Source organism: Fusarium tjaetaba, assembly GCF_013396195.1.
Source record: "Fusarium tjaetaba strain NRRL 66243 chromosome Unknown NRRL66243_c0000266, whole genome shotgun sequence".
In the NCBI taxonomy this organism is placed as follows: Eukaryota; Fungi; Ascomycota; class Sordariomycetes; order Hypocreales; family Nectriaceae; genus Fusarium; species Fusarium tjaetaba.
The window spans coordinates 49,881-74,098 of NW_023501462.1; the positions used below are offsets into that span (position 1 = coordinate 49,881).

The following is a 24,218-nucleotide window of genomic DNA, read 5'->3' on the forward strand; positions in this document are numbered from 1 at the left end:
AGTTAAGGTAATTCCAGAGCCGAAATTAACGCTGACAGATGGGTCTGGCCCAGCGCGGAGTAAAGTATCGACCAAGTTTAGCTGACGGTGTCCCGTTCCTTGGATGCATTGAAGCGCGAACTTAGATGCATTGAGGCCAAGACCATGGAGTTCATACTCGTACTTAGGATATGACAACAAGGCCCACCTCAGGGTACGTCTCCCGCAATCTACCCAGTTGATATAGCGGTTAAATCCAAAGAGAAAAGGGAAGTCAGTCGGCCCAAAGGATATCTGCAGGAGGAAGGCAATTGCCTCCCTATGATCTCGACAAGACATGTCAATCGATATACCTGGCATCTCCAGTAAATATTGAACAGCCGAGATATTTCCCTCCCTCAATGCCAATACTAATGGCAAGGCCCCTTCCCACGGCTCTTCGACATTGGCACCAAGATTCACGAACAGCGTTATGAGGTTAAATTTCTCGTTCTGAGCTGCCAGGCTGAGAAAGTAATTTGGGTTGTACGCCTTTGTATTTGCGTCGAGAAGTAGCTTGACGGTTTCCTCATCCGCGGACTTGATAGCGAGCTCCATAGCAGTTACACTTCCAATCCTTAGGTTGACATCTGCCCCTCCATCAAGCAGTCTCTGTATGATGTATCTTCGATTTTGCTTTATTGAAGACGATAAAGCAGCTTTTAAGGGTGTATCGAACTCTCCTGTGCAATAAGGCCAGGTGAAAGTACCATAGTTCACATCTGCCTTGGCTTCAATCAGAGCCTCAAAAGCTTTCTCATTGTTGTGCTGTATTGCTGCTACAAGAGGTCCTGGGTAGCCGTTGTTAAGCTTTCCTTTTGCGAGCAAAATAAATCTCCACATAGATTCATGCCCATTTTGGACGGCTAGTGTAAGAGGAGACGATGTCGACTTAGGACATATGTCAAGCTCACCACCAGCATTCTCCCAGAGGTCTCTCAAAATATGAAAGAGTCCGTAGATGGACATCACCTGCAAAGGTGTTGATGTTCGATATGGAGATCTGGATGTTGTGAGTAATATCTGTAAGCGAGATCCCGTTGCATCTAGGAGACGCCTCCAAGACTTAAAAGACGAGCTACCTTCGGAAATCGGTTCGAAGAAGTCGCGTAAAAGATTTGAGAGTTCAGAGTGTCGGTATTTAGGCAAATCCAATTTCTGGGCATGTCTGAATACATACTTAACTATATAGTGACACTGAACTGTCAGTTTAACACAAGGACCATCTGCATGTGATCGATTTCTTGCAATGACCCAGAGAGTAGGTTCAGGTTCTGGAAATGGCTTCGTATCTCGCGGCATCAGGACTAGATCTCTCTCGAGGAATCTGATAGAAGAGATGGCAATGTGGTGATGCGATTCAATCATGTTGTAATGATGCGTCTCAATGTATTCTCGTGCCGATAAATGCGAGAACCGCCAAACATTCGACTGCCGATCGTACACTAGCAGGTTTCCACAGATACTCTGGATAGTCTCTGGCGTGAAGACTATGTCACCCTCTATCGTACCAGAGTCACGTTCTATGAGCATCATTAGCGATAGCTCAGTCGTCTTCAAAGGCCTGAATGCACAAAGAACCCATTGCAAGGCTCGTCTAGCTAGCTGTTGTTCGTATGAGGACATCTCTTGGATCTGATTCCAGACAACATCGTAAGCGCCTTTCAGTCCAATGGGTGAGGTTTCGAGTTGCTCCCTGATACTCCTTTCGCTCCATAGCTTAAGTCGTCGGATCTGATCAACCTGCAGTGCTGCCCATTGGAACATTCCTTGGCTTTTCTTGTGAAACACCGATTGGACCTCTTCCTGGAACCTGGGACCTATGTCGGACCAACGAGTGTCTCGAAAGAGCTTATCCTGTACATAAGAGGAGATGTCTTCTTCATTGTCCGTTGCTTCTACCGTCATAACAGGTCTTCCCTTGAAGTGGCGTAGAATGTCCTCGTCATGCCTGCTGGAGATGAAGACACGGAGCTTTGAGCGTTCATTCGTCAAATTCGAGAGGACTCTCATAAGTTCCTCTCGAGTGTTTCTATCACACTCATCCAGAGCATCGAGAATAATAGTAGTCCTGCGATAATCATCTGCAAGCTTCCCGATAAGACTTTCGCAAGTCGCAACGTCGAATGTTGTACCGTTAAGTTCAAGTCTGCTTGGCAGGTCTTTGACAGCGATATGGATTGTTGCACTTTCGACTTCCTTGATGGGCGTGGATAGTTGACGAAGAATGCTGCGGAGGATATCCTGAGGATTCCGCCGATTCTCTTCGTCTCTCTTGCAGTAGAAAAAGGCGACTGCATCCCCAGTTTTAGCCCTCTCAATTGAATAGTCGATTATTCGTGAGATGAGAAATGTTTTACCGGCTCCAGCTGCGACTTGTCAGAACTGAAAGGTGAGAATGCGGAACAAACGCTGCACTCACGATTCCCGTAAAGAATGGTAACTGATGAATCACTCTCCTCCCAACGAATGAACGTCTCCCGCTTCAATATCCATTCACAAGTGCCTGTGGTTCGTTTTCGACTGACTTCGTCATGGTGAGAACGAAACAAGATCGAAGAGATCGCACCAAGTGTCTTGCGTCGTTTCTCTTCATCAATCCGTACAAGCAGTTTTTGGACTCGGTCCCCTATCTTGGTGAGAGTTGGCTGGATCTTCTGCAACAGATCGAGAGATTTGCTCGACAACGTGTGATTGAAGATTTTGTGGCAGTTCTCTCCGCAAGCTATGACCTTTTTGTGCTGTACTTCAAGGTCCTTGCGGATGCTCACTACCTCGGATGGATTGAATATCGCGATGGCTTTGCGTTTGACCTTATCCTTGCTCGAAATTCTGTAGCAATACTGCAGAGCGCTAAGTAGCGACGAGTAAAACTTGATTAGTTCCTCATGCAAGTGATCGAGGCATTGTTGAGTGAGTTTGATATCGTCCTGGGCTTCTCCGATATGCATAGAGTCTTTTGTGTAGACCATCTCTAGAACGCGACCTGAGAAAACGAAGTGCGGGGTCGAGGCGAGGAGTTCAAGGACGCTCTCTGCTTGCTCTTTTTCGGCCAGTACAGCCTGAAAGAAGTTAGGTGATGAATTAAACCATTGAAACCGGGGCATATTTTACCTGTAGGGCGAAACGGAAAGCAGCCCATGGAAGCGCAGCATGAACGGGGTCGAAGGAAGACACGACATCACCAATTCCTTTGACCTTATCCAACCAATGTATGATCTTGTCGAAATACTTTCTGAACCTATGGTTGGGTTTATCAAGGACTTTCTGCTTCTTTGTTGTCTGTTCGATGAGCGCGTCGATCTGTTCGGTCGCTGTCGCGTTGGGCTGTATGCCTTGTTCGAGGGAGGCTAACCATTCTTTGACATTCACGCGCTTTTGTCCATAGGCATGGCGTGTTAGCCATGATGTACCAAGCGGGGCTGGATGGTTGCGACCGGTGTCGATTTTATAGCACAGCAAATGGTAAATAGAAAAGAGATTGAAGTTAGGCATCAAATCTGAAAAATGCAAGCATTTGGAGATTTTCAGCTGCGCGACCAACAGATTACCGCCACGTGAGCTGCAGCTCAGCCTCACGGTCCGCCAACATGTCTGCCTTATATGCAGGATTTGCATAAAATTACTATTTTTAGCAAATTATGACTCTGAGTAGCTTGGAAGTGTAAAAAGGAAGATCTTGATTGATTATTGCATAAAATGTTAAACTGGTATCAACCTCAAGCCTCTTGGCTGTTCGATCTAGGATATGGCAGCACCCCGCAATGATGGTTCCGATGTCGATACATATTGGTGGACCTGCTAAGTACTAGTATAGCCGTGGAGGCTATTCCTTCGAGGCTCGTCGAGCAGCGATCTTGTAGAAGAGGCTTCCGTCGTAGATTCCTCTGATATCCTCCTTCATCATACGCCCATCATCAGGCCAAAGCAAGATGTAAGTCGCCAACCCTACGATAGTAATTAGTTCTCTTGGTGCTTGGAAGAGATATGAGTGATCCTCTACTCACATTCGAAGAATGCTCCGCCCCATCCAATGGGATCAGCGATCAACCTCTGACCCTTCATCAAATTCATGACGTCCCATATCGTCAAATAATCACGACCTTCGGCATACTTGGAGAAAATGTCCTCGAACTTCTGAGGTACGAATCGCCCTTCAGTATCATAGGTCCCAGTGTCACTACCGTGCTTGTCCTTGTGAATGTTGTTTGTGTGGATTCGGAAAAAGGGATCAGGGAGGAGAGAGGACTGGGTTGGGTATGAGAAATTCCCGTGGATGACCAGTACCGAGATGACGGATAGAATTATCCCGTAACCTAGTTGATAGAAACCTCTGAAGGTATCCAGTGGCCAGATCACGCCATCGTGGTCCTTGAGATCGTTAGTATCTCGTTGAAAGGCATGAAAGAGAGGACAAGTACCTTGTCGAAGAAATCGCAGTGCTGCTGCAGAACCTGGGAAATATCAGCACCGAGATCGTCAGAGTATGACCATCCTTACAGTTTGATCCTGGTGCCGCTGAGCCCAGTTGCTTTCTGTCGTGCCCTCAGGGCGTTCATGAGTCGCAGCAAGATTGGCTCTCGCAACGCCTGAATATTTTCAGTCACTCCATAGCTGGAAGTTGAGCTTGAGGACTCTTACCAGCATGGGCCAGCCGGGGCTTGTCAACGCCCGGCTGATACGGCTTCCGCTCAACAGTCACGGGAACTGCATCAATTGAAGTCGTAATGATCGAATTGGGGTCCACCTTGAGGGCATCAGAGTATGACTTTGTGTTTTTGGTGTCGTCGAAGTCCATTTTGGCAATGTCGAAATAGCTGTATGTCAAACGTTGTATAAAGTGAAAAGAAAAGTGCAAGAAACAGTTTATATTCTATGTCGCTGCTGGAATGAAATCTACGGTTGACATGTGAAGATGGGGATGTAAACATTTGACGTCATCGATCTGAGCCAAGTCATAACAATCGCACGACTTTCTGTTACGTGCGTTGTCCATATGCGATGAGACATGTGCAAACGAGAGCGTCATGAAACCGTAAGCAAGAATTCCTGGTCAGTATTAATAATTGCCGTATCCTGGTTTGCCGTACCTGGTTTCAGTTTCAGACTGCCACGGTATGACCATGACAAGAAGTCATAAAAGACTAGGCGTGGCGTCATCATGACTCCAAATATCCCTGCCCAACCGTAACCACACGACACCAGTGTACAGTGCATATGGCGGTTTCACCATAAAACAATCAAGGACTAAGTGGCTAGAATGTTCTACTGCTATAGTAGAAGAAATGATAAAAACGTAGCGTGATCTCTCTTGGTATTTTTTGCCAAGTTTCTTCACCACATACTCACCACGTAAAGCCAAGACTTTACGACTAATTTACAATGGACAAAGCACTACAAGCTGGCCTCGCAGCAGGCATGTCCGCTGTCTCAGGCTTCAAATCCAAGAAGCCCAATTGGGCAGACCCAGAAACTGCCGGTGCCAACGTCTTACCGACGTCATATTGCCCAGAACCATGGTCTCGCGTGGAGTTTCCGAGCGCTCAAAAGCCAGTAAAGGCTTCTCCTATCTGCATTGGAGCTTGGCCATGGGGTGATAAGCCGACTTGGCAATGGGATGACAAGGAATTACCCCACGTCATGATGGCTTGGAAGACGCTTTTCGAGGCTGACATCAATTTCATCGACACTGCCGAGGCATACGGCAATGGCGAGAGCGAGAGGATAATCGGCGAATTGATTCAGGATATTCCCCGCGAGACCATTGTCATACAGACCAAGTATTTCAGCACTCCTCTTAAGGCCGACACCTACCTTCATCCTGTCGATGGGCCCGTCAAGAGTCTCAAGGCCAGTCTTCAGCGGATGAACCTCGAATACGTCGACATTTACCTGGTCCATGGACCCATCCATCCTCAAAGCATCCGTTCCATTGCAGAGGGTATGGCTCAGTGTGTTGAACAAGGTCTTGCGCACTCGATTGGCGTTGCAAACTATGGCGTTGAAGACGTGCAAAAGATTAACGATGAGCTCGCAAAGTTCAATATTCCCCTCGCGACAAACCAGTGCGAGTACAACATCCTTCGTCGCTACCCTGAACTCACTGGAAACATCGAGAAGTGCAAGGCCAGCGGCATGATCTTCCAGTCGTACTCATCCCTTGCACAGGGACGATTGACTGGCAAGTACACCAAGGACAACCCTCCGCCCAAATCACGCCGATTCAGCAGTTACAAGATGGAAGATCTTGAACCTGTACTCGAGACTTTGGAAAGAGTTGCCGAGAGACGGCGCAAGAGTATTGCCGCGGTCGCGCTCAACTATAATATCAGCAAGGGAGTCTTACCAGTAGTTGGTATCAGGAACGTTGAGCAGGCGAAGTGTGCTATTGAGGCCCTTGGATGGAGGCTTACGGATAGTGAGATCGTTGAGATTGATAAGGTCAGCATTGTTGGAGACAAGACTGTGCTTTGGCAGCAGGGCTAGGTATTTAGGGTCCTGGCCAGACAGTAGCCTGGAACAGCATTGCTTAGCTTATCACTAATTATGAAGACTAATGAATGGTAATGGGGTCATGCTTCTTTAACCCGCAGATGAATACCAGGAGGACCCCCAAGGTCCAGGTTATGACCTTAAGCACAGGCACAAAGTGATTTACCACTTTGCCACACTCGCTCGTCATTCCAATGAGAGACATTTGCTGCAGTGACACCAGCAGGCCATAGAATTCGCAGCAAATCCATCCAAGTGATTGCTTAAGAGGTGTTATCACAATGCTTGCAATATTGGGACCAGAGTTTCAGCTGCAGTGATTGCCAGCCAATGAGATATGTGGCCAAGTGTGATTGGTTGAGAGCTCGTATCATGCGGTAGCCTACTGAATTTAGCGCCCGGCAAATGCCATAATATGCAGGCTTGGGCAAAGTCCAGCGCTATCCTTACACGCTGGCGGTAAAAAAGAAGACCGTCGTGCATAGTGGCCTGGTTCTTGAGGCTCAAAGCCCACCAGTAACTTATTATATCATTCCGCCATTTCATTTTCTTTCAGTCCAACCGTTACCGCATCGCATGTTGTTCCAGGATAGGATATTAAACACGACTACTCAACAGTATATCCCCTGCGCAGTCGCCGTAGCCATCTAGCAGCCTGTCATGTTCAAGGCTGAGAAATATACAATTGGTTGGATCTGTACTTTGAGACAAGAGTTCATCGCCGCCAAAGCATTTCTCGATGTTCTCCATGGCCAGGTTGACAATGCAGCAATCAATGATGACAACAAATACACACTCGGCAGTATTGGCAAGCACAATGTTGTCATTGCAGTTTTGCCGGATGGCCAATATGGACTCGTCAACGCGGCTGCCGTCTTGGGGGACATGACTCGGACGTTTTACAGCCTGCGAGTCGTACTTCTGGTCGGGATTGGTGGTGGCGTCCCGGGCAAGAAGGATATACGGCTGGGTGACATCGTTGTTGGATCTATAGGTCCAAACAACGGTGGTGTAATTCAGTACGATTACGGAAGGGCGTTCCAAGGCGAGGAATTTGCTATTACTGGCCACTTAAACCAGTCGCCCATGGCATTCCTAACAGCTATGAGTGCTCTACACGCTACATATGAGATGGAAGGTCACAACATTGACAACAACATCGAGAAGGCCCTTCAAAGGTACAAGCGACTCGGCAGGGAATACAGAAGACCAGAAGCTTCCACCGACAGGTTGTACAAAGCAGAATATGTTCATAAAGGAGGCGAGAGCGTTGCCTGCAGTCAGTCCTGTGTGAACGAATATCTGGTGCACCGGGACGAGCGAGGCGAGGATGAAAACAATCCTGCCATTCACTACGGATTGATAGCATCAGGCAATTCTTTAATAAAGGATGCGCTTCTACGCGATAGGCTTGCAGCAAAGCATAGTGTCCTATGCTTTGAGAAAGAAGCGGCAGGTCTGATGAATCACTTCCCGTGTGTGGTCATCAGGGGGATATGTGATTATTCCGATTCGCATAGCAACGATGAGTGGCAGGGGTATGCGGCTATGGTGGCAGCGGCCTACGCGAAGGATCTGCTACTTCAGGTACCTCCGCGCCGTCTTCAGAAGGAGGAACGTGCTGAAACAGTCTTTCGACAGAGTGAGTATTTGAGCATTTGTACAATACGTGATATAAGATCATTGGAAGCTGATAGGAAGAAATAGTGACTTACCGGGTAGAGGACATCCGCCACATGTACAGGGAGAGCAACCGTGACATGAAATCTCTTCCCTCCGGTATTGGCGACGATACCGTATCGGAATGGCTCAATCCGACCAATCCATCTGTCGATCAAAACAGGGCTCACAAGGACTGCCAGCCAGGTACTGGGTGATGATTGTTATACAGTCTTCAGTGTGTCAACTTGAAATCCCCAAAGAATTCCTTGCAAGGGCTGAATGGAAACTTTAGTACAGGAAAGCCTAGTCTACCGTCAATTACCATCGATAATATATGAAGCGGCTCTCCTCTTCAGCTTTGTAACTGTGTCGTACTTCAGTTCGCCGATAGCCAGAAGCAGTACCTTCAACATATTCTTGAGTCTCTGCTCAATCAACTCGCAGCCGTCCAGAATTTCGTTATCCGAATACCCAAGTTCATTCTAAATACGCCAATTGGAGTAGTCAAGCAACTATAGTAGAGCTCAAATCCACCTTTAGAAAAATGCTATCAGTTGTGGAAAAGGGCTTCATTGTTATTGATGAATTGGATGAGTAAAAGAACCGGACCACCCAGCGACACGAGCCGGTCAACACCCATCTTCTTGTCATAACCCGCCCTGAACTTGATGTTAAGAACTCAATTGAGATTTGGGCTAATTGGGAAAGTGTAATCTCGTTCTAGACAGAAAACATGAGTAGATTCATCTCTACGTATATCCGTGATGTCGTCACAAAGTCCCGAGCTTCTATCACTGGCACGGTCACACATCAACACAGGATGACAACAGCTTCACTATCAAGACATATGGGAGTGTATAACCCCCCAGATTTCTTCACTTCTGATATAAAAGGCTAATGATTATGCTTGAGTTATATCAGAAGTGAAGAAATCTGGGGGGTTATACACTCCCATAAAGTCGCTCTTTAGCTGGAACGCTTCGAAGACAGACTGCCTTAACAAAAAGGAAGTCAAGGAATCACTTTTAACTCTCCCTGGATCATTTCAAGAGACATACTACCGGGTATTGAAAGAACTTACAAGTACTGGGAGTAAGTACGTCATTCGAATCCTCCAGTCTTTAGTTGTTACATTTGGTCCTTGGAAAACAACCGCGTTTGGCCAAATATCACCCGGAGACACGCCCTTGACTAGCCAACAAGGAGCATGGCTCGTTTCGATTAAGCGATACAAAAAAATGAATATCCAGATGTTTACGTATTGAGCGTATAAAACGGAGCCTTAAATGTCTTGAAAAACAAATGACGAGTTGAGAACCTCCCCGTATCATGACCTTCTGCAATCATGATTCACTTCAGCCAACCTCCATGCTGCAGCCAGTTCGCACACTCCTCGCCAAGCTCCTTCTTCGCCCTCTCTTCATACGCCTTGCAATCCTCATCAGAAAGAACATCCTTCCATCGCGAGTTCGTTCCCTTGTACACAAAGTCCTTCGCACCATTCGCCCAAGCAACCTCAGCCTGAGGGGGCGCCGCAAGATGCGCATGCTCCTTCATCCAATCAAACGTAGAATGCTCAACGACATCCTTAAACTTATCCTCTGGCATATCAGGAATTTCCAGAAACTTAGCAATCCGCTTAATGCCTCCCTCAAGATCCGCCTTGAGGTCATTGAAATGCACGAGAAGTAAGTTAGGCTGATCGCGATGCTCCCACCACCCACGAATATGACTCCAGAAAGGCCAACCAATGGAACTTGGCATATCATTATTTACAAGCTGGTCGAAAATGTCTTTGGGGTTCTCACTTGGTCGTACAGGAGGTTGGCCCTCATAACCTGTGTTCTCGAAGAAGCTGTAGAAAGTATCTGTAGCGCGATACATATGATGATGGATACTCCAAACCATATCACGGCCATCGCGCGCGATGAAGATATACTTGACTTGGGGGTTCCAGACAAGAGCGTCAAGAGGGAGATGTGTCTTGAGAAAGCGACGGTGCGTTTGGGACTCGATTAGTCCTAGCATTGCTTCCTTGGGGACGATACGCATATCGACCCATGGTGAGAGAGCGCCTGCTGGAACGGCTGGGTCGCCTTGGTGAATCAGTTGTGAGACGATCTGTTGAACCCACTAATCGGTCTGTTAGCTACATGCTGAGAGGAATGTGTAAGTCGCTTACAGTTGTGCCTGACTTCGCGTACGTCGTGATGATGATATCATCGGGTCTGAACTTGACATCATTCCAGATAGACGACTCCATGTGATGGTTGCTCTCCTCACGAGTCTTCTGCGGCATGTTGCCGTTGGTTCCATTTGTTGAAGTCATGTTGATTGATCTCCGAAGCTTTGTTCACCAAACACCAAGCAACTCCTCATTCACATGGCGAACAGGCCTCTCTTATACGCCTGGGCCCAACGGTTTCCAAGTTCTCGCATCCCCATCCGATGCATGTAAGACCAAAGGATCTTCAACCCTGTTCTTCGGGTGTCGGAATCAAATTCTCACCTAAGATCCCCATTCATACCGGAACTCGCTGACAATCATCAACCGACAGCCCGACTCACGACCCAAAATGGAAAAGATCACCGTGAGCTTCGTCACATGGGATGGTACTGATGTCAAGCTAAGGTACGGAAAGGGATCAACACAGCGCTGTCGATAGCTAATTCAGGGCTACGGAGATCGAATTAGCCCGTTTATGACGTCGCCCGAGAGGCGTAGTGGGAAAACGGACCCCAAATGTTGAAGACTGCCTCTAGATCGGCTAATGGTCTTTGGCAAGAATCTCAAAGGTTGCCTCATTGGCCTTGAAATGTCTCTCGCTTGGGTTTTCTTCGGATAGACCTTTTTTGGCTGCATAACAGTTCAACAATTAATATGCTACTTGAACATATCCGGCCATTTAGACGTGCCAGGTGATAACAGAGGGTTGGGAAAGGCTTATTACTGGGGGCCGCGGGAATTGTGACGGAGGATAAGCTGCCTTGGCGGTTTGCTTATGCTAAGCCGTGCCCTTATGCCGCTTAAAGTCACCGTTCTTCGGGTATTTGAGCCTTTTGCTACGACGGTCAGCATCGCGAGGTGGACCCAGGTAAGACCGATCCCTTGGTCTCGGACGCCAGTGAAATCACCAAGAACTGGTGTTCACTAGCCCCCAAAGCCCCTATGCCCTGTTCTCAGATTCATCCCTAATGTCAGAAGTGGTTTTATCGCCAAGATGAATTCGTTCCGCTAGATTACGGAGTCGTCAGTGAGGCATCGAGCAATCTCATTCGTTAGTAGCTCGTCTCGGACTCTTATGCGTAAGTTGTCAGCAAACGCTATCCGAAGTTACGAGGATTTACCCCCCACTTGGCGAGTTAGTGCTGATCTTACAAAGGGGATGTTGAGATCCGGCGGGTAAGGCTGAACCAGCACGATCGTCGAGAGCCGAGTTTTCGAATGCTCAATACAGTATCCCAACTATTAATCTCTCGATGTGTATAGAAGCTAATTGATAAGTCCTTTGAGACCTTGTCGCTTAAAACTTACAAGAGGTCGAGAGGCGAACTTAGATCTCGCTTACTGATATAACCTCAGCCCTGTCTTCTGATCGATACTGACCGATATAGACCCTCCTGATTCACAGTTAAGACCTACCTGCTAATAAAAAGGATTTTATATACTCTCTACAAATTGATACTCTTTTGCTAAAATAACTACTACTTATCAGTTCATCACAGAGAATGCATGCCTTTTTATAGAAAATTATAAATATAAATGCTTATTATTTAAATAAAAATAATATCCTCTACCTCTGTATTTCCCCTTATAATCCCAGCCAGTAATTGCTTCCATTCTATCGTTTCCTTAATGCTATTATACTCAGAAGATATAACATGTAGGTCCAGTGGGAAAGCTTGATCTAAGAACACCCGATCTTTATCCAGAGCAACAAGGAGACGATCGTCTAATCCACGTGGATCAACGAATAGCTGACTTCTAGGCCATTTCACCTCGGGGTCGGCTAAAAGATCGAGGAGCAGCCGAAGGGGGTCCAGGGTCTGGAGGATGGGCGTGTTACCCGTGATCGTCTCAAACGCTACCATCAACGCATGGGACTTCTCAAGGAGGTCTTTCAGAATCCTCTTCTTATCGCGGGAAGATTCATTCAACACGATACATTGGTATGACACCTGGAAGGCACTCTTGTTCCACCCTCGAACCGAGGTATGCAATACATGAGCCTCGTGCCAGAAGTCAACTAGATTTGGAAGTTGCTTCTGTAGCTCCAAATTATCTTCCAGTATTTCCCTGGTTTCCAAGGTTACGAAAGGGATCCAGCTTCTCCAACTTGGATGGGATGTGACTGGTTTGTCTCCGGACACATAGTGGCAACTTTGGTCCTCGATTGGCGAAATGTCTTCTCTGTCTTCAGGGTTTGATCTCGCAAGCTCAAGTACTTGATTCCTCCACTTTGATATGAAATGAATCATTTCGACTGTAAGAGGCTTGAGTTGTAGGTAGTGATGCAGGTCATTGGGGTTGAGCATCTCGGTGGGGCTAGACTCCCGTGTTTGGCAGACTATAGCTGCAACACACGAGGTGATCAGGCGATAGTTTCGGCTCCCGGAAGTCTGGTGTGCCAAGAACAAAGTACTGCACCCCTCGATCCGAATCAGATGAACATCTTTGTGGGAAATCGCACACTTCCATGCCAATCCAAGACTCCTAATGGCAAGTTGGAGACCATCCTCCAGATCCCAGAAGGATGTGAAATATTCGCCGTCTTCGATTTCGTAAAACTCCCAGGGAACACTGGTAAAAATTTCAAATAGCGAGTCGAGCCGTAATACCGTCTCCATCCTGGTTGTGAGAAAACCCGATTTTGAGTCCACCGTTTTACAGCATTTTACTCCTCTTTCGCACTCAGAGTTCTTGTCGTGAGGCCAGCCTTCGATGCTGTGTATTGTGCAATGATCGAAATTTACTTTCTCCCCAAGAAGGCTCTCGCGGTGCAACTCTTCAATATGTATGAGGATGTCTTGGGAAGTTTGCAGCGGTATATCTGTATCCCAAAGAGGGACCCAAGAGGGAATTCCATAGTCGTTTTTGCAATCTTTGTGGTCTTTTCCAACCCATTTCTCAACCCAGTAGGGGTTGGCATGCTGAATGAGATCGCAACAATGGCTCTTTTGCATAAGGTACGCAGCGACGCCGATGTAAACGTCTCGGACCATCAGTTCGTAGTCAGGACTGAGTTCTGAAGCCTGAACGTCGCTAACAAGACCTAGCAACCCGAATATTTTGTCACGCATGTCTGTGACACGACAGACACTGGTTGCAGCAAGGAGACCTCTCAGGTCCAAAGGGGCTTGCTCTGTGTGCGACCTGGTCTTTCCAGCAAATCGAACCCACGAAGGAACTTTGACACCTTGTTCATATAGCTGCGAGATGGACTCGTTGGTAACCTCGAGTGAGACCTCTCCACAATGGATAGTAATTGATTGAGCAAGAAGAAGCTCTTGAACGATCCATAACCGAGCGAAGTAGGACCTTGCGAAGAATTTGTTGAGGATGGAGACGTTGCTTGTCTTGCCAGGAGACAACCAGCCAGAAATGCCATTTACTTGAAGGTTATTTAACAAAGTCAAAGCTTCGATTCCTGTCGAGTCGGCTCCCCACACTGCTTCTCCAACATAAGAGTGAACAGTAGTTGCTTTGGAGTATATGGTTTTCATCAATCCGACCTGGTGAGACCTTTCGGAGGGAGATAACTGGTTGATACAGATGGAATCGACCCATAGTAGTTTTGAATTGGTCTTGTGGCGAAGGCTTCTCAAAGCGCGATCACAGTTACCAGTGATACGTAGAACCTTCTGCTCTTTGTCGAGGAATATGAGATTTGAATTTGATGTGTCACCACTTTCATCTGCCCAAGTATAGGACAGGGCAGAGTACGGTGGACATGTTTCCTGCTCCCACCAAACCTCGAAAAGGCGGCCGCTGAGTATCTCGGGTCTGTTGCCGGGCGATAGTTCCAGTAGTCGAATACAGGAACCCTTGGGTAGATCAGAGTAGACGTAAGGGTCTCTCTATTCGAATGACTTAGCATGCTGCTTATACATGACGGCGAAGACAGTCATACCTCTCTTTGAGCTTCGTTCTGGAACGAGGTCTGCACGTTCGGACGGTGGCTAAAGACTCTCGCTGTCGATATAGGGGTCGCTTCGATAGACTCAGAGTATTGAACACAAGGGGGCCATGACAGCGGCTGGATTTCAGCTATAAGCCAGCCTTCCCACGGATCTACATGTTGCTTTTGTTGTGATGGCTGGAAGTCCTCGACCAATCCGCAGGTAAGACAGGTCCGCATAAACGCCTCGCTGGCCGATAGCACCAGAAAGTCATGTTTTTTGCAACTGTGCTCTTGCTGGTCAATTGCGACAAACCTGCGATGGGTGATGGGGATGGCTCACGGCTGCGAACGTTAAAGGTCAGGGAGATGAGGGGGATTTGACGCAAAATGGTGCGGCTGTGTCAGACAAGGCTGACTGGAATTTCCAAAGCATGGTGCATCCTGCGTGGCTCAGCCTCCACTTATGAAATACGGCGATACAACAAACAGCCAAAGGAAGGCTGTGAAGTGGCAATGCTAATCACTCCATAACATATTCTATACAATATTCTGTTTTAGAAGCACAGACAAAAGCGTTCTTCGGAACGAAAACATCGGCGTCTCAGCAAAGCTAAGCCCAGTTAGGTAAGATACTACAGGTCGGCCAATCAGTGAGTGCTGCGTTGCATTCCAGATAATTGCTCATGGCTGCTACATTAACATGTGCTGTGAATCAACTCTATTGTAAGAAATGTCCTGTTTGCCTAATATGGCGCTTGAATCGGGCTGGCCCAATACTCAGCGGGCTGGATACCAACCTAGCATAGCCTCTATATGTGAGAGACACGATGAAGGACGTAGAACTACGGTTTCTGCGAGGCATTATCTTGGAAGCACAGACTCTACAAGGCAGTATATGGGCGACGAGCCACTCCTATGCTAACAGCTTATTTTTCGCTTAATTGGTCGATAGTTGCCTGAATGTCGCTGTAGCCATTGCGAGCGACAATCATTTAGCCTGGATGACTTTGTTGAGTGTTTGGTGAACCTATAATTTATTATCTGAATTGCCTTGCTGCCCATTTCATTCCTGATTCTGAAAGGAATATGTTTATCTTATCTGCCTTACTTACACAATCCTTAAAGTCCTTCTCTCTAACATGCTGCTTTTAATCCTTGTCTCTATAACTGAAAATTCTAAAGTGCCAATTCTCGTCCACTCTGTAATCCCTTCAACCTCTGACATGACTTGTTGCAACACAATCACTTTAGTCCCATAAGGACGTCTCCCTCGATCTCTCTGAGCTAGCACAATGCCCAGCCAAGTTTCCTCAAGCAGCCTTTCTCGTAGACTTGGGCCCCCCTCCGCATTATTCGTTCCAGATACACACGTGTTGTCTTGTTGGTCGAGCGATAAGCTCCCTGTCCAAATCTCATTCCCAATACACACAGTGCCTTCCCACTCTAAGCCATTCGTCCAACGGTCGTGTTTCTCATAAAATTGAACCTTTACCGTGTTCGCCGTGATATCAAGCTTATGGTGCTGAGAGAAGATGAATCCTGACCGACTTTCGTTTCTCACAGCAGTTCTCAACTGATGATAATACTTCTCCCAGGGCACAACGGACGTTCCGCCCTCTTCTACTACGGAAAGGTCCACGTCAAAACCATCATCAAAAGACACTCTGTACCGATGGGCGTTTTCACTGGCAACCTGGCCATCCCACCCTGTCCAAGACCAGCTGGGAAATTCCGAGCGACGCATGCCAGGATCCTGCAGTCTCCAGCATAGACCACTGACAAAGCCCGCAAGGGCAACTCTTGCATAGTCGGATCCGTCATCCCTAGTCGCTGAAAGACTGCCGAGCTTATTTTCTGAATCGTAAATGAAGATTGGCACGCCACAGACGTGATAAATTGGCTTCGGCTCGTGGGTAGCATATACCTGGAGAATGCCTAGCATAGCATTTAGGGCGTCCGACTGATATGATAGTTTCCGTTCTGTGTACTCCGCCAGTCGTCCGAATAAGTCAGTGCCCCCTTCGTCAGAGGATATTCTAACTGACTCCCCATAGATCCACGAGGTCACCAGTAGAGAGTCTTCCGGACCGCGCGTTAAAGGGCTTTGCAGATCGCTCATTATACGGCTTTGCAGATCGCTCACCAGCCTTTCGACCCTTGGAGGGATGCGGAGAGCCTCACGGGCTACCAGATTCCCGCATTCAAACGACATCTCTGTCTCCGAGAAGAAGATGCGGCGGCGAGAGAGTAGTCCTTCCTGGTATGTCCATCCTCGCGTCATCCATGCCGAAGATTCAATTTGGCGGTTGGGTTCTGGTGGGATCACAGTTAGAACGTGACCTTTGATCCGTACCGAATGCTGTGGCACTCTGGGGAGCCGATCGCTGACGCCAGGGAGACCAGATGATGAGGCCTGTGCAGCAGTTGCCACTAAAGTTACCTCAGCATTCGCGTACACCGAGTCCATGCTCTGTAGCTGTTCCTGCTTTATCTTGCCGTGACCATGTTGAATAACGCAATACCTGTCAACCCACAGGTACCTGTATCCGAGCTCTAACGTCATCGTCATGGCATCTTCAACAATCGCTTCAACGCTCTGTCCCAACTCAAATCCGTCACGGTCAGCTTCCCTACCGCAAGACTCTCGCCCACTTGTCTCTTTCAAGCTGGCAGCGGGAGGAGGACCCCATACATAACTTAGGGCCACATATGGGTCAACTTCCTCACCCTGCAGAACTACTCTCCTTGTTTGACAATCAATGACCCGAAAATGTGGTACGCGAGCCAGTCTTTGATGGTTACACCGCTCCGAATGAGTCTCACGACAGCATGCAATCCAGCCTCTAGCAGCAGCATAATCCACCCTGTCGTTCACCCGAGTAACAGTGATGGCGCGTGTGTTGTTCTCGCAGTTAGAACCTACTCGGCCGATGAAACCTGCCGAAAGGATGAAAGATTGGGCCTTCAATTTCTCCCAGTCGTCTGTTGTGCCTGGAATTGACGCGGGGAGAACAGTAAGCAATACCGTATCTGTCCACTCACTTATAAAGTGTTTCCATAAATCGCGTAAGTTTTGGCAAAGCCACAATTCTGTGCTCGATAATGCGACTAGGGCAAACTCATCCTCTCGTTCCTCCAAGTTGATCTTCCAATTTTCCTTCCAACCAGAAGTCATCATGGAGATGAGCCGACACATAGGGCACTGCCCTATTTTCCAGGTCCTGTCTATTCTTCCGAGGCGGGCAATGACTCGCCCTTGAGGGTCAGTATTCCGGCGCGAAAAAGCATCATCCAGGTCTATAGTCGCGCATCTTGCACACAGATCTTCGTCATTAGCAGCTTCCGCGATGAGATGCTCTTTTTGTTCGTTCAAGGGAAGAATTATGTCTCTACTTAACTCGTCGCCCACCGGGTCTCTTCTCCGCCTCCATTTCGGGGATGAATAATAGCTAGACAAGTTTGACGAGCTCTCCTCTTGTGTTTCAGCATGGAAATCAGCTAACTCGCCAGCCTCAGATGGCAGTTTTAAATTCTTCATGTCAAGCGCTCCACCGGCAGAGAGATATTCAGATTCGGTGACATGCGAGTGCGTATCTCTGTCGTCATACTGCGCTCCTCTCTTCCGGAGCAGCGACATGACCCCTACATCCCCTATCTCCGTCGCGACGAACAGGGGGGTCAGTCCGTCCCGATTCATCTGCTGCACATCAAGGTCTTCCCGTTCGAGAAGGACTCGCACAAACTCGTTGCCATTACTGCCCTGTATAGCCCGAAAAAGGGGTGTAAGTCCCTCAGAGTCTTCGGCGTTGGGGTCAACTTCTGGGAACTGGAGGAGCCGCTGCATCACCTTCTTTCGGGTGGTAACACCGTCATAATGTCTCAAGTACCCGGACTGGTCAATAACCCATGAGAGGGGGCCTCGCCCGGTAAGATCCCTCGAGTCTGGGTTGACAGCATTGGTGGCGAGGAGGAGGTTTACTGCTTTCAATGTGATGTTATCAGGACTTCCGCACAAAACCGATAGCGGTGTTCGCCCTTGATCGTTTGCAGTGTCTGGTCGGATATACTCGGCCCGGAGCAAAGCCTCCACAGTCCCAAGAGAGTTGGAACATTCTACAGCCATATGTAATGGTGTCTGGCCTTTCGTATCCCGAGCGTTCGGGTCCACTCCTTCGACTGCCAAGAGCCTCTCGACGATAGCTGTAGCAGCTCGCGAGGCGGCTATAGCCAACGGTGTTTGTCCTTGATTATCCGTTTGTTGTACATCTATCCCTGGCTGAGAAAGGAGCATGTCAACCACACGCACCTCCCCAGCCTTTGCGGCTATTGACAACAGGGGAATATTACTAGATCCGTACCAATACTTAAAAGGGGTGTTTATCTCAAAACGGCCCGTCTTAAGAAACGCCTCAACGACGTCGACATGACCTGACTGAGCAGCCGAGGCCAATGGGGCCACGTCGTCTTCAAAGCCCATGTCTGCCCTGGGATCTTCCAAGATCAACTCCACAAGACTTGTAGCTCCGAGTTTAGCCACACAGTAAAGGACAGTATGATTCCAGTCATCCCTAGCCTTTCGGTCGAATCGAGGGTCAGCCAGGATCCTGCTGGCCGCATTGCACATCTGCGTCATGTCATCTTGCTCAATGGACTCTTGCGCTAACATTCGGGAGATAGTCGACATCCCAGAGGAGTCTTTACAGTTTGGGTCAGTTTCCTTTTGCGCAAGTAGAGCTTCTACCACGGCTTCATGACCCCGGGATGCTGCCAATGAAAGGGGAGTAGATTTATAGCCAACCTGCTGGTTGACATCTATCCTTCCGTCCGCGAGCAACATGTTGACAACGCCGACATTCCCATGCCTGGCTGCTTCAGAGAGCGCTGTAGTGCCGTCTTTTAACATGTCAGGCCGAATGGACTTGTGCCGCAATAATAGTTTGACAATGATATCGTGACCATTCTTTGCTTCTGCAATGAGTGGCGTGAGTCCATCAAACTTGGAATCAGGGATGGATTCAAGCTCGGAACCAGGGAAGGATTCAAACTCAGAACCAGGGCGGCATGGATGTGTCCCATTTGGGTTAACCCTGTGCTTTTCTAGCAGAGCATTGACAAGCTCTGTGCTCCCAATTAACGCTGCGGCAACCAGCAGCTCAGCGCCAGGCTCTTGCTGATCAGACTTTGAGCTGATGCCGTACTTGGCGAGGAGTCTGAGAGCGATGTCTTCATGACCCGTTTCGATAGTAAAGCCAAGAACCGTAAGACCACTGAGCCCAGCCGGGGCGTGAGGATCAAAATCATCCACCTCTGCCAACATCTCGGCAATATCCCTGAATCCATTCTTCAATGCACAGACGAGGGGTGTGGCTTTTGTTCTGTACCTGGCGTACTCGTATGGACTCCAGTTCAATCCACAAAGGTCTTTACAGTCCAGTAGTACTCTGACTGCATTCGTGTGGCCAAATTTCACTGCATACCACAATGGGAAACACCCATCACAGTCCCTCAAGTTGGGATTCGCATGATGTTCTAGGAGCCGGGATACGGCAAATGCGTGGCCATTGTCTGCTGCATGGGATATCGGGGTCCGTCCTTGATAGTCCCTCCTGTCAATATCCGAAGCTATATGTGACAGAAGTATCTCCAGAATCTCACTATTCCCGGCCTGTGCCGCACATGAGAGTGCCGTCTGACCATGATAATCGCGAGAGTTTTAGAAACGAGGGCCTGCTATCTTGTGCAAGCAACGCAGCAACAATCCCAGCCGCCCCAGCACGTGTCGCAAGGTGTATTGTTTCTGATCTCACGGGATAGTATAGACGCCCATATTCGCAAAATTCTTTGGGACCCTCGCGCCGTATCTCTGCTACAGATAATTCAGTCTGCAAGACTCCCTCCCATTTTGTCCTGCTGCTAAAGAATTCGCGGATCGTCATGTCAGACAGAGGAGGACCCTTGACGTATTGTATGTGTTGCCCCCAGTGGCTCGCAGCGTACTCATAAAATGGGTTTGATCGAAGCCGCTCCACAAGTTCCTTGTTTGTCCGGCAAGCGCCGTCAAGGGATCTGTTGATAAGGTATTTGATGCAAGCTTTTCCGACATCACCCTCAGCGTCAGAGAGATGCCGATGGAAGTAGTCTTGGATAGTCCGATCGTACAGCCGGATGCATAAAGTTCCATTAATAGAGTCCAAGCGAGTAAGTCCACCACAAGAGGTGATGATAGCTGTAATATCTATGGGGCAGTCGTCAAAGTTCGAGTCAGCATTTCCTTCAATGGGGACTGTCAACGCGTCTTGTAACTTCAGTACGGACAAGGGCCGCTTAGCAAATGTAAGCCATGGGAGACAGAGCTTCGCCAGTTGTGCCTGGTGGGTCGACTGCGAGGAGATCTTATCCATGATGCTACGGCATAGTTCATCATAGGTCGCCGGGCGAATTGACGCTGGGGACATGAGATCGAGTTGATGAGGCGGTGCGGTCCATTGGATAAGTTCAACGTATAGTTTGGCAAATAAATACCTAGTGATTTATATCAGTATTGATCAAAAGCGCTCCATAGATAGGACAGTCAACAAAACATACCGTCCATTGACCACCGCGATGGTTTTGTCAATGATACTCTTCCTACTCTCAAGCTCTAGCGGGAGGTTATCAGTCAAGTACAGTTCCATCTCCTGCTGGCTAGGACATATCTCAAGCGTCCTGGTATTCTGCAACATCAATCCTATGTCACAGGCAGGAGCCCAATTCTTTCGCCACGTCAATAGCACGTTCAGGCCGCCATATTCCCCCTGTATCGCGGCCAGGAGGGCGAGTAATGGCACACGAGAAGTTTCAGGGCACTCATCCAGCCCTTCAAGGATGATAAAAACGGTCGACTGCTTTGCGTGACACACAATCTGTTGTTTTAGGTAGCGGGAAACGGCCAGCTCAGTGGGCCTGAGAAAATACTCATTTTCCTCTTCTTTCCATGGTGGTACGTTTGGCTTTTCTGACGGCAATCGGCTTGACGCGAGCTGCTTCGCGATACAGACAGCTATATTATCGTAACCTTGTTCGTCCCTTCGCAGTGAGTCGAAAAATATATAGGCAATACTACCGACTTTCTGTGAATCATGCTTGATGGAGTTGTCATCTGGCTCGCCCCGGCCAAATGGACGGAACAAGTCTTGTATCAGGCATGCCACTGCGACCGACTTACCAGCCCCAGGCTGAGAATACAACAGAAGCGACTGCGGACTCGATCTTAGCCATTTGTTGTACTCGGTCGATTCAAATAAGTTGTTAAGTGTTCCGGGGTGACGCTTCTTGGCATACTCCATCAGCTGGGCCGAGTAATCAGTTTCAGTCAACCGTGAACTGTTTTCGGCTTCTGTCAGCCATTGGGAAACAGAGCCTGAACTCATTGAAAGCGTTGAGGAGTAAAATTAAGTAATATTTTAATATGGAGTTGCTTCACAGTCGGAATGATATCAAACAAGAAGTCAACATTTGGATGCCAGGATTAAGTTAGAGAGCACATATTTTCAACCAAGGAATCAGCTGATACCGGGTGCCTATGCTTTCAAAGCATCGCGCTACCCCGCTCGGGAATGAGCGCTTAACTGGGGGGGGATATAATTGGCAGCTTTGATCACTGACGTATCACAGTTCGGTGAGAGCTGCAGGCCAGACAGTTACGCACGGATCCTATGATCTGTAGCGCCTCTTGCCACGTATGATACTGTAAGCCAATCAGCAATTGAGCGGCACGTTGAATCGCAGTTGACTGGCCCAGTGATCTGTAGTCACTCCAACCTCTGTATCTGCTCAATATTGAATGCAATGCCCAGCGAGTACTTCAAAAGCTGAAAGATAATGGCTGAAACCAACTAATGATAGGGTAGCAAGCACTTCAAGGTTACAATGATCCTCAACGCCAATGGCTTTCCTTGGTCTGAGTTGAAGGCTTTATACCTACGCGAGCTTGATTGTTCAAACTTCAAGAAGTAACCATTATATGTGATGTCATGATGAATATATCTGGGTTAATTAAGGTGAGCTGCTCTAGTAGGCTGTACCTCCCGATGGATTACAAAGCGGAATGGATTATATTTATCATCATTAACCGGTCCTATCAACAATCTGACAAGAATAGAGCAATGTTCACACAATTTCCCAATACATAATCGAATAGTGCCTGACCTTGAATCCGTCAAAACCCCATCATCGTTGATTGGCCAAACCTGAAACTGACGACCCGGGAATAGCGTCACTTCTCCGCTTACGGACATTTTCAAGTCCGCCGCGCCCTCTGACAACTTTGCTGACATAAAACAAGTCCGTGAGCCTCAACTCGTCAGTATTTCTTCAGTCATCTCCTCTCAGGAACTCTTAACTTCTTATTTATCTCAATATTCCTTTTAGCCTTCTAGAATGACTATCCCTCAACGACAAACCCCTCCAATCGACGAGTTGCGCCAATTTTACGTTGGCAAAAGTATCCACGATGTTCCCAAGCCCGCAGTCATACTAGACAGAGCTAGGGTCGACCGCCATTGCCAGTCAATGCTTAAGGCTGTTGATACTCTTGGTCTTGGATTTCGAGCCCACGTCAAGACTCATAAGGTCTGTTCCGTCGAATGTATGTCAACGCTTGCGCTAATAGATTTCAGACGATAGAAGCAACACGTCTCCAAATCGGCCAGGGAAGCAGCGATGTCAAGCTTATCGTGTCAACTATAGTGGAGATCGAACATCTCCTCCCTTTGCTCAAACAGTGTAGAGATGCAGGTCGTCGTCTAGACATCCTTTACGGCCTTCCTCTACCCCGCTCGCAAATCTCCAGGTTGGCAGCACTCGGCTCAGAGTTGGGACAAGGAAGTATTTCTGTTCTTATCGATCACCCGTCGCAGCTTGAGTCAGTTCAAGCGTTCTCGCAACATGCTAAATTTCCTGCGAGGGTGTTCTTGAAGGTCGACACGGGATATCATCGTGCAGGACTACCGCCAACAGCTATGAACAAGAACGGTCTGATCGAAGCACTTGCGAACCTTGAAGCTAGCGGTGAAGCTGAGCTGCTTGGTTTGTACTCGCATAGCAGTCTGAGCTACAAGGACACAACTGCCGAGCAAGCCATGGCGAACCTTGAGGGAGAGATCCAAGGCTGCCTTGATGCAGTGAACGCGCATGCTCACCTCTTCTCCAAGGACAAAGAGCTCATCATCAGCGTTGGGGCATCTCCGCAGGTAACAGCAGTTGAGAACCTGGTTACGTCACAAGGGGACTTATCACCGGCAGCTGAATCTCTACGCAAGTCCATCCAAACTGTCACAGCGGGGAAGCCTGGTGGGCTTCATACCAAGCTTGAACTCCACGCTGGTGTATACTCCATCCTCGACATGCAACAAGTCTCAACCAACTCGAGGAGAGAACTGGGATCCTTCGAAGACGAAATTGCTATTTCAATCATCGCTGAAATTTGCAGTGTCTACAATGACAAAGAGAGATCGCAGCCTGAAGCATTGGTTGCGGTTGGTTGTCTTGGACTCGGCCGCGAACCGTGTGCTGCGTATCCTGGCTTTGGTGTCATAAGTCAGTCGTCTTACAAAGTCCCTCCTGGGGACGAAAGACGATTGATCGTTGACAGGATCAGCCAGGAACATTCCATTGCAGCTTGGGAACATGCTGACGACGAGGATACGTCCTCTTTGCCCCCAGTCCCGTTGGAGGTTGGACAGGATGTCATCATCTTCCCAAACCATGCTTGCGTTGCTGGCGCATTATATGGATGGTATCTTGTGGTTGACTCTTCGGAAGGAGATGCAACTAAGATTGTTGACGTATGGGTTAGAGCTAGTGGATGGTAGAAAAGGACCGACATCCACAGGATAAACGTGAATAGACTCTAGATATCTGCTTTTATCTCTGTGTTACATCTTC

General features: G+C 48.2%; 6 protein-coding genes across 6 annotated transcripts; 3 read left to right on the forward strand and 3 right to left on the reverse strand.

The window, feature by feature from the left end:
• Positions 1-253: 253 nt before the first annotated feature.
• On the reverse strand, positions 254-4,816 carry FTJAE_11053 (het-E-1 heterokaryon incompatibility protein; the record flags this gene model as incomplete). The annotated part of the gene is made up of 9 exons (XM_037343956.1): positions 254-273; positions 333-1,021; positions 1,199-2,387; positions 2,441-3,080; positions 3,133-3,518; positions 4,026-4,389; positions 4,440-4,472; positions 4,519-4,607; positions 4,660-4,816. The coding sequence occupies 9 exons, from the start codon at positions 4,814-4,816 to the stop codon at positions 254-256; spliced, it is 3,567 nt and encodes a 1,188-aa protein (XP_037201884.1).
• A 584-nt stretch (positions 4,817-5,400) lies between these two features.
• Positions 5,401-6,504, forward strand: FTJAE_11054 (alcohol dehydrogenase; the record flags this gene model as incomplete). The annotated part of the gene is made up of 1 exon (XM_037343957.1): positions 5,401-6,504. One exon carries the CDS (start codon positions 5,401-5,403, stop codon positions 6,502-6,504), a length of 1,104 nt encoding a protein of 367 aa, XP_037201885.1.
• A 666-nt stretch (positions 6,505-7,170) lies between these two features.
• Positions 7,171-8,387, forward strand: FTJAE_11055 (ankyrin repeat L25; the record flags this gene model as incomplete). Its single annotated transcript, XM_037343958.1, has 3 exons — positions 7,171-7,985; positions 8,031-8,152; positions 8,218-8,387. 3 exons carry the CDS (start codon positions 7,171-7,173, stop codon positions 8,385-8,387), a joined length of 1,107 nt encoding a protein of 368 aa, XP_037201886.1.
• Positions 8,388-9,522: 1,135 nt separating this feature from the next.
• FTJAE_11056 (n-hydroxyarylamine sulfotransferase) lies at positions 9,523-10,501 on the reverse strand (the record flags this gene model as incomplete). Its single annotated transcript, XM_037343959.1, has 2 exons — positions 9,523-10,305; positions 10,355-10,501. 2 exons carry the CDS (start codon positions 10,499-10,501, stop codon positions 9,523-9,525), a joined length of 930 nt encoding a protein of 309 aa, XP_037201887.1.
• A 1,445-nt stretch (positions 10,502-11,946) lies between these two features.
• FTJAE_11057 (ankyrin repeat-containing protein) lies at positions 11,947-21,703 on the reverse strand (the record flags this gene model as incomplete). Its single annotated transcript, XM_037343960.1, has 5 exons — positions 11,947-14,250; positions 14,304-14,537; positions 15,724-19,959; positions 20,102-20,816; positions 20,880-21,703. 5 exons carry the CDS (start codon positions 21,701-21,703, stop codon positions 11,947-11,949), a joined length of 8,313 nt encoding a protein of 2,770 aa, XP_037201888.1.
• A 1,009-nt stretch (positions 21,704-22,712) lies between these two features.
• FTJAE_11058 (D-serine dehydratase) lies at positions 22,713-24,145 on the forward strand (the record flags this gene model as incomplete). Its single annotated transcript, XM_037343961.1, has 2 exons — positions 22,713-22,904; positions 22,952-24,145. The coding sequence occupies 2 exons, from the start codon at positions 22,713-22,715 to the stop codon at positions 24,143-24,145; spliced, it is 1,386 nt and encodes a 461-aa protein (XP_037201889.1).
• Between the last annotated feature and the right edge of the window lie 73 nt (positions 24,146-24,218).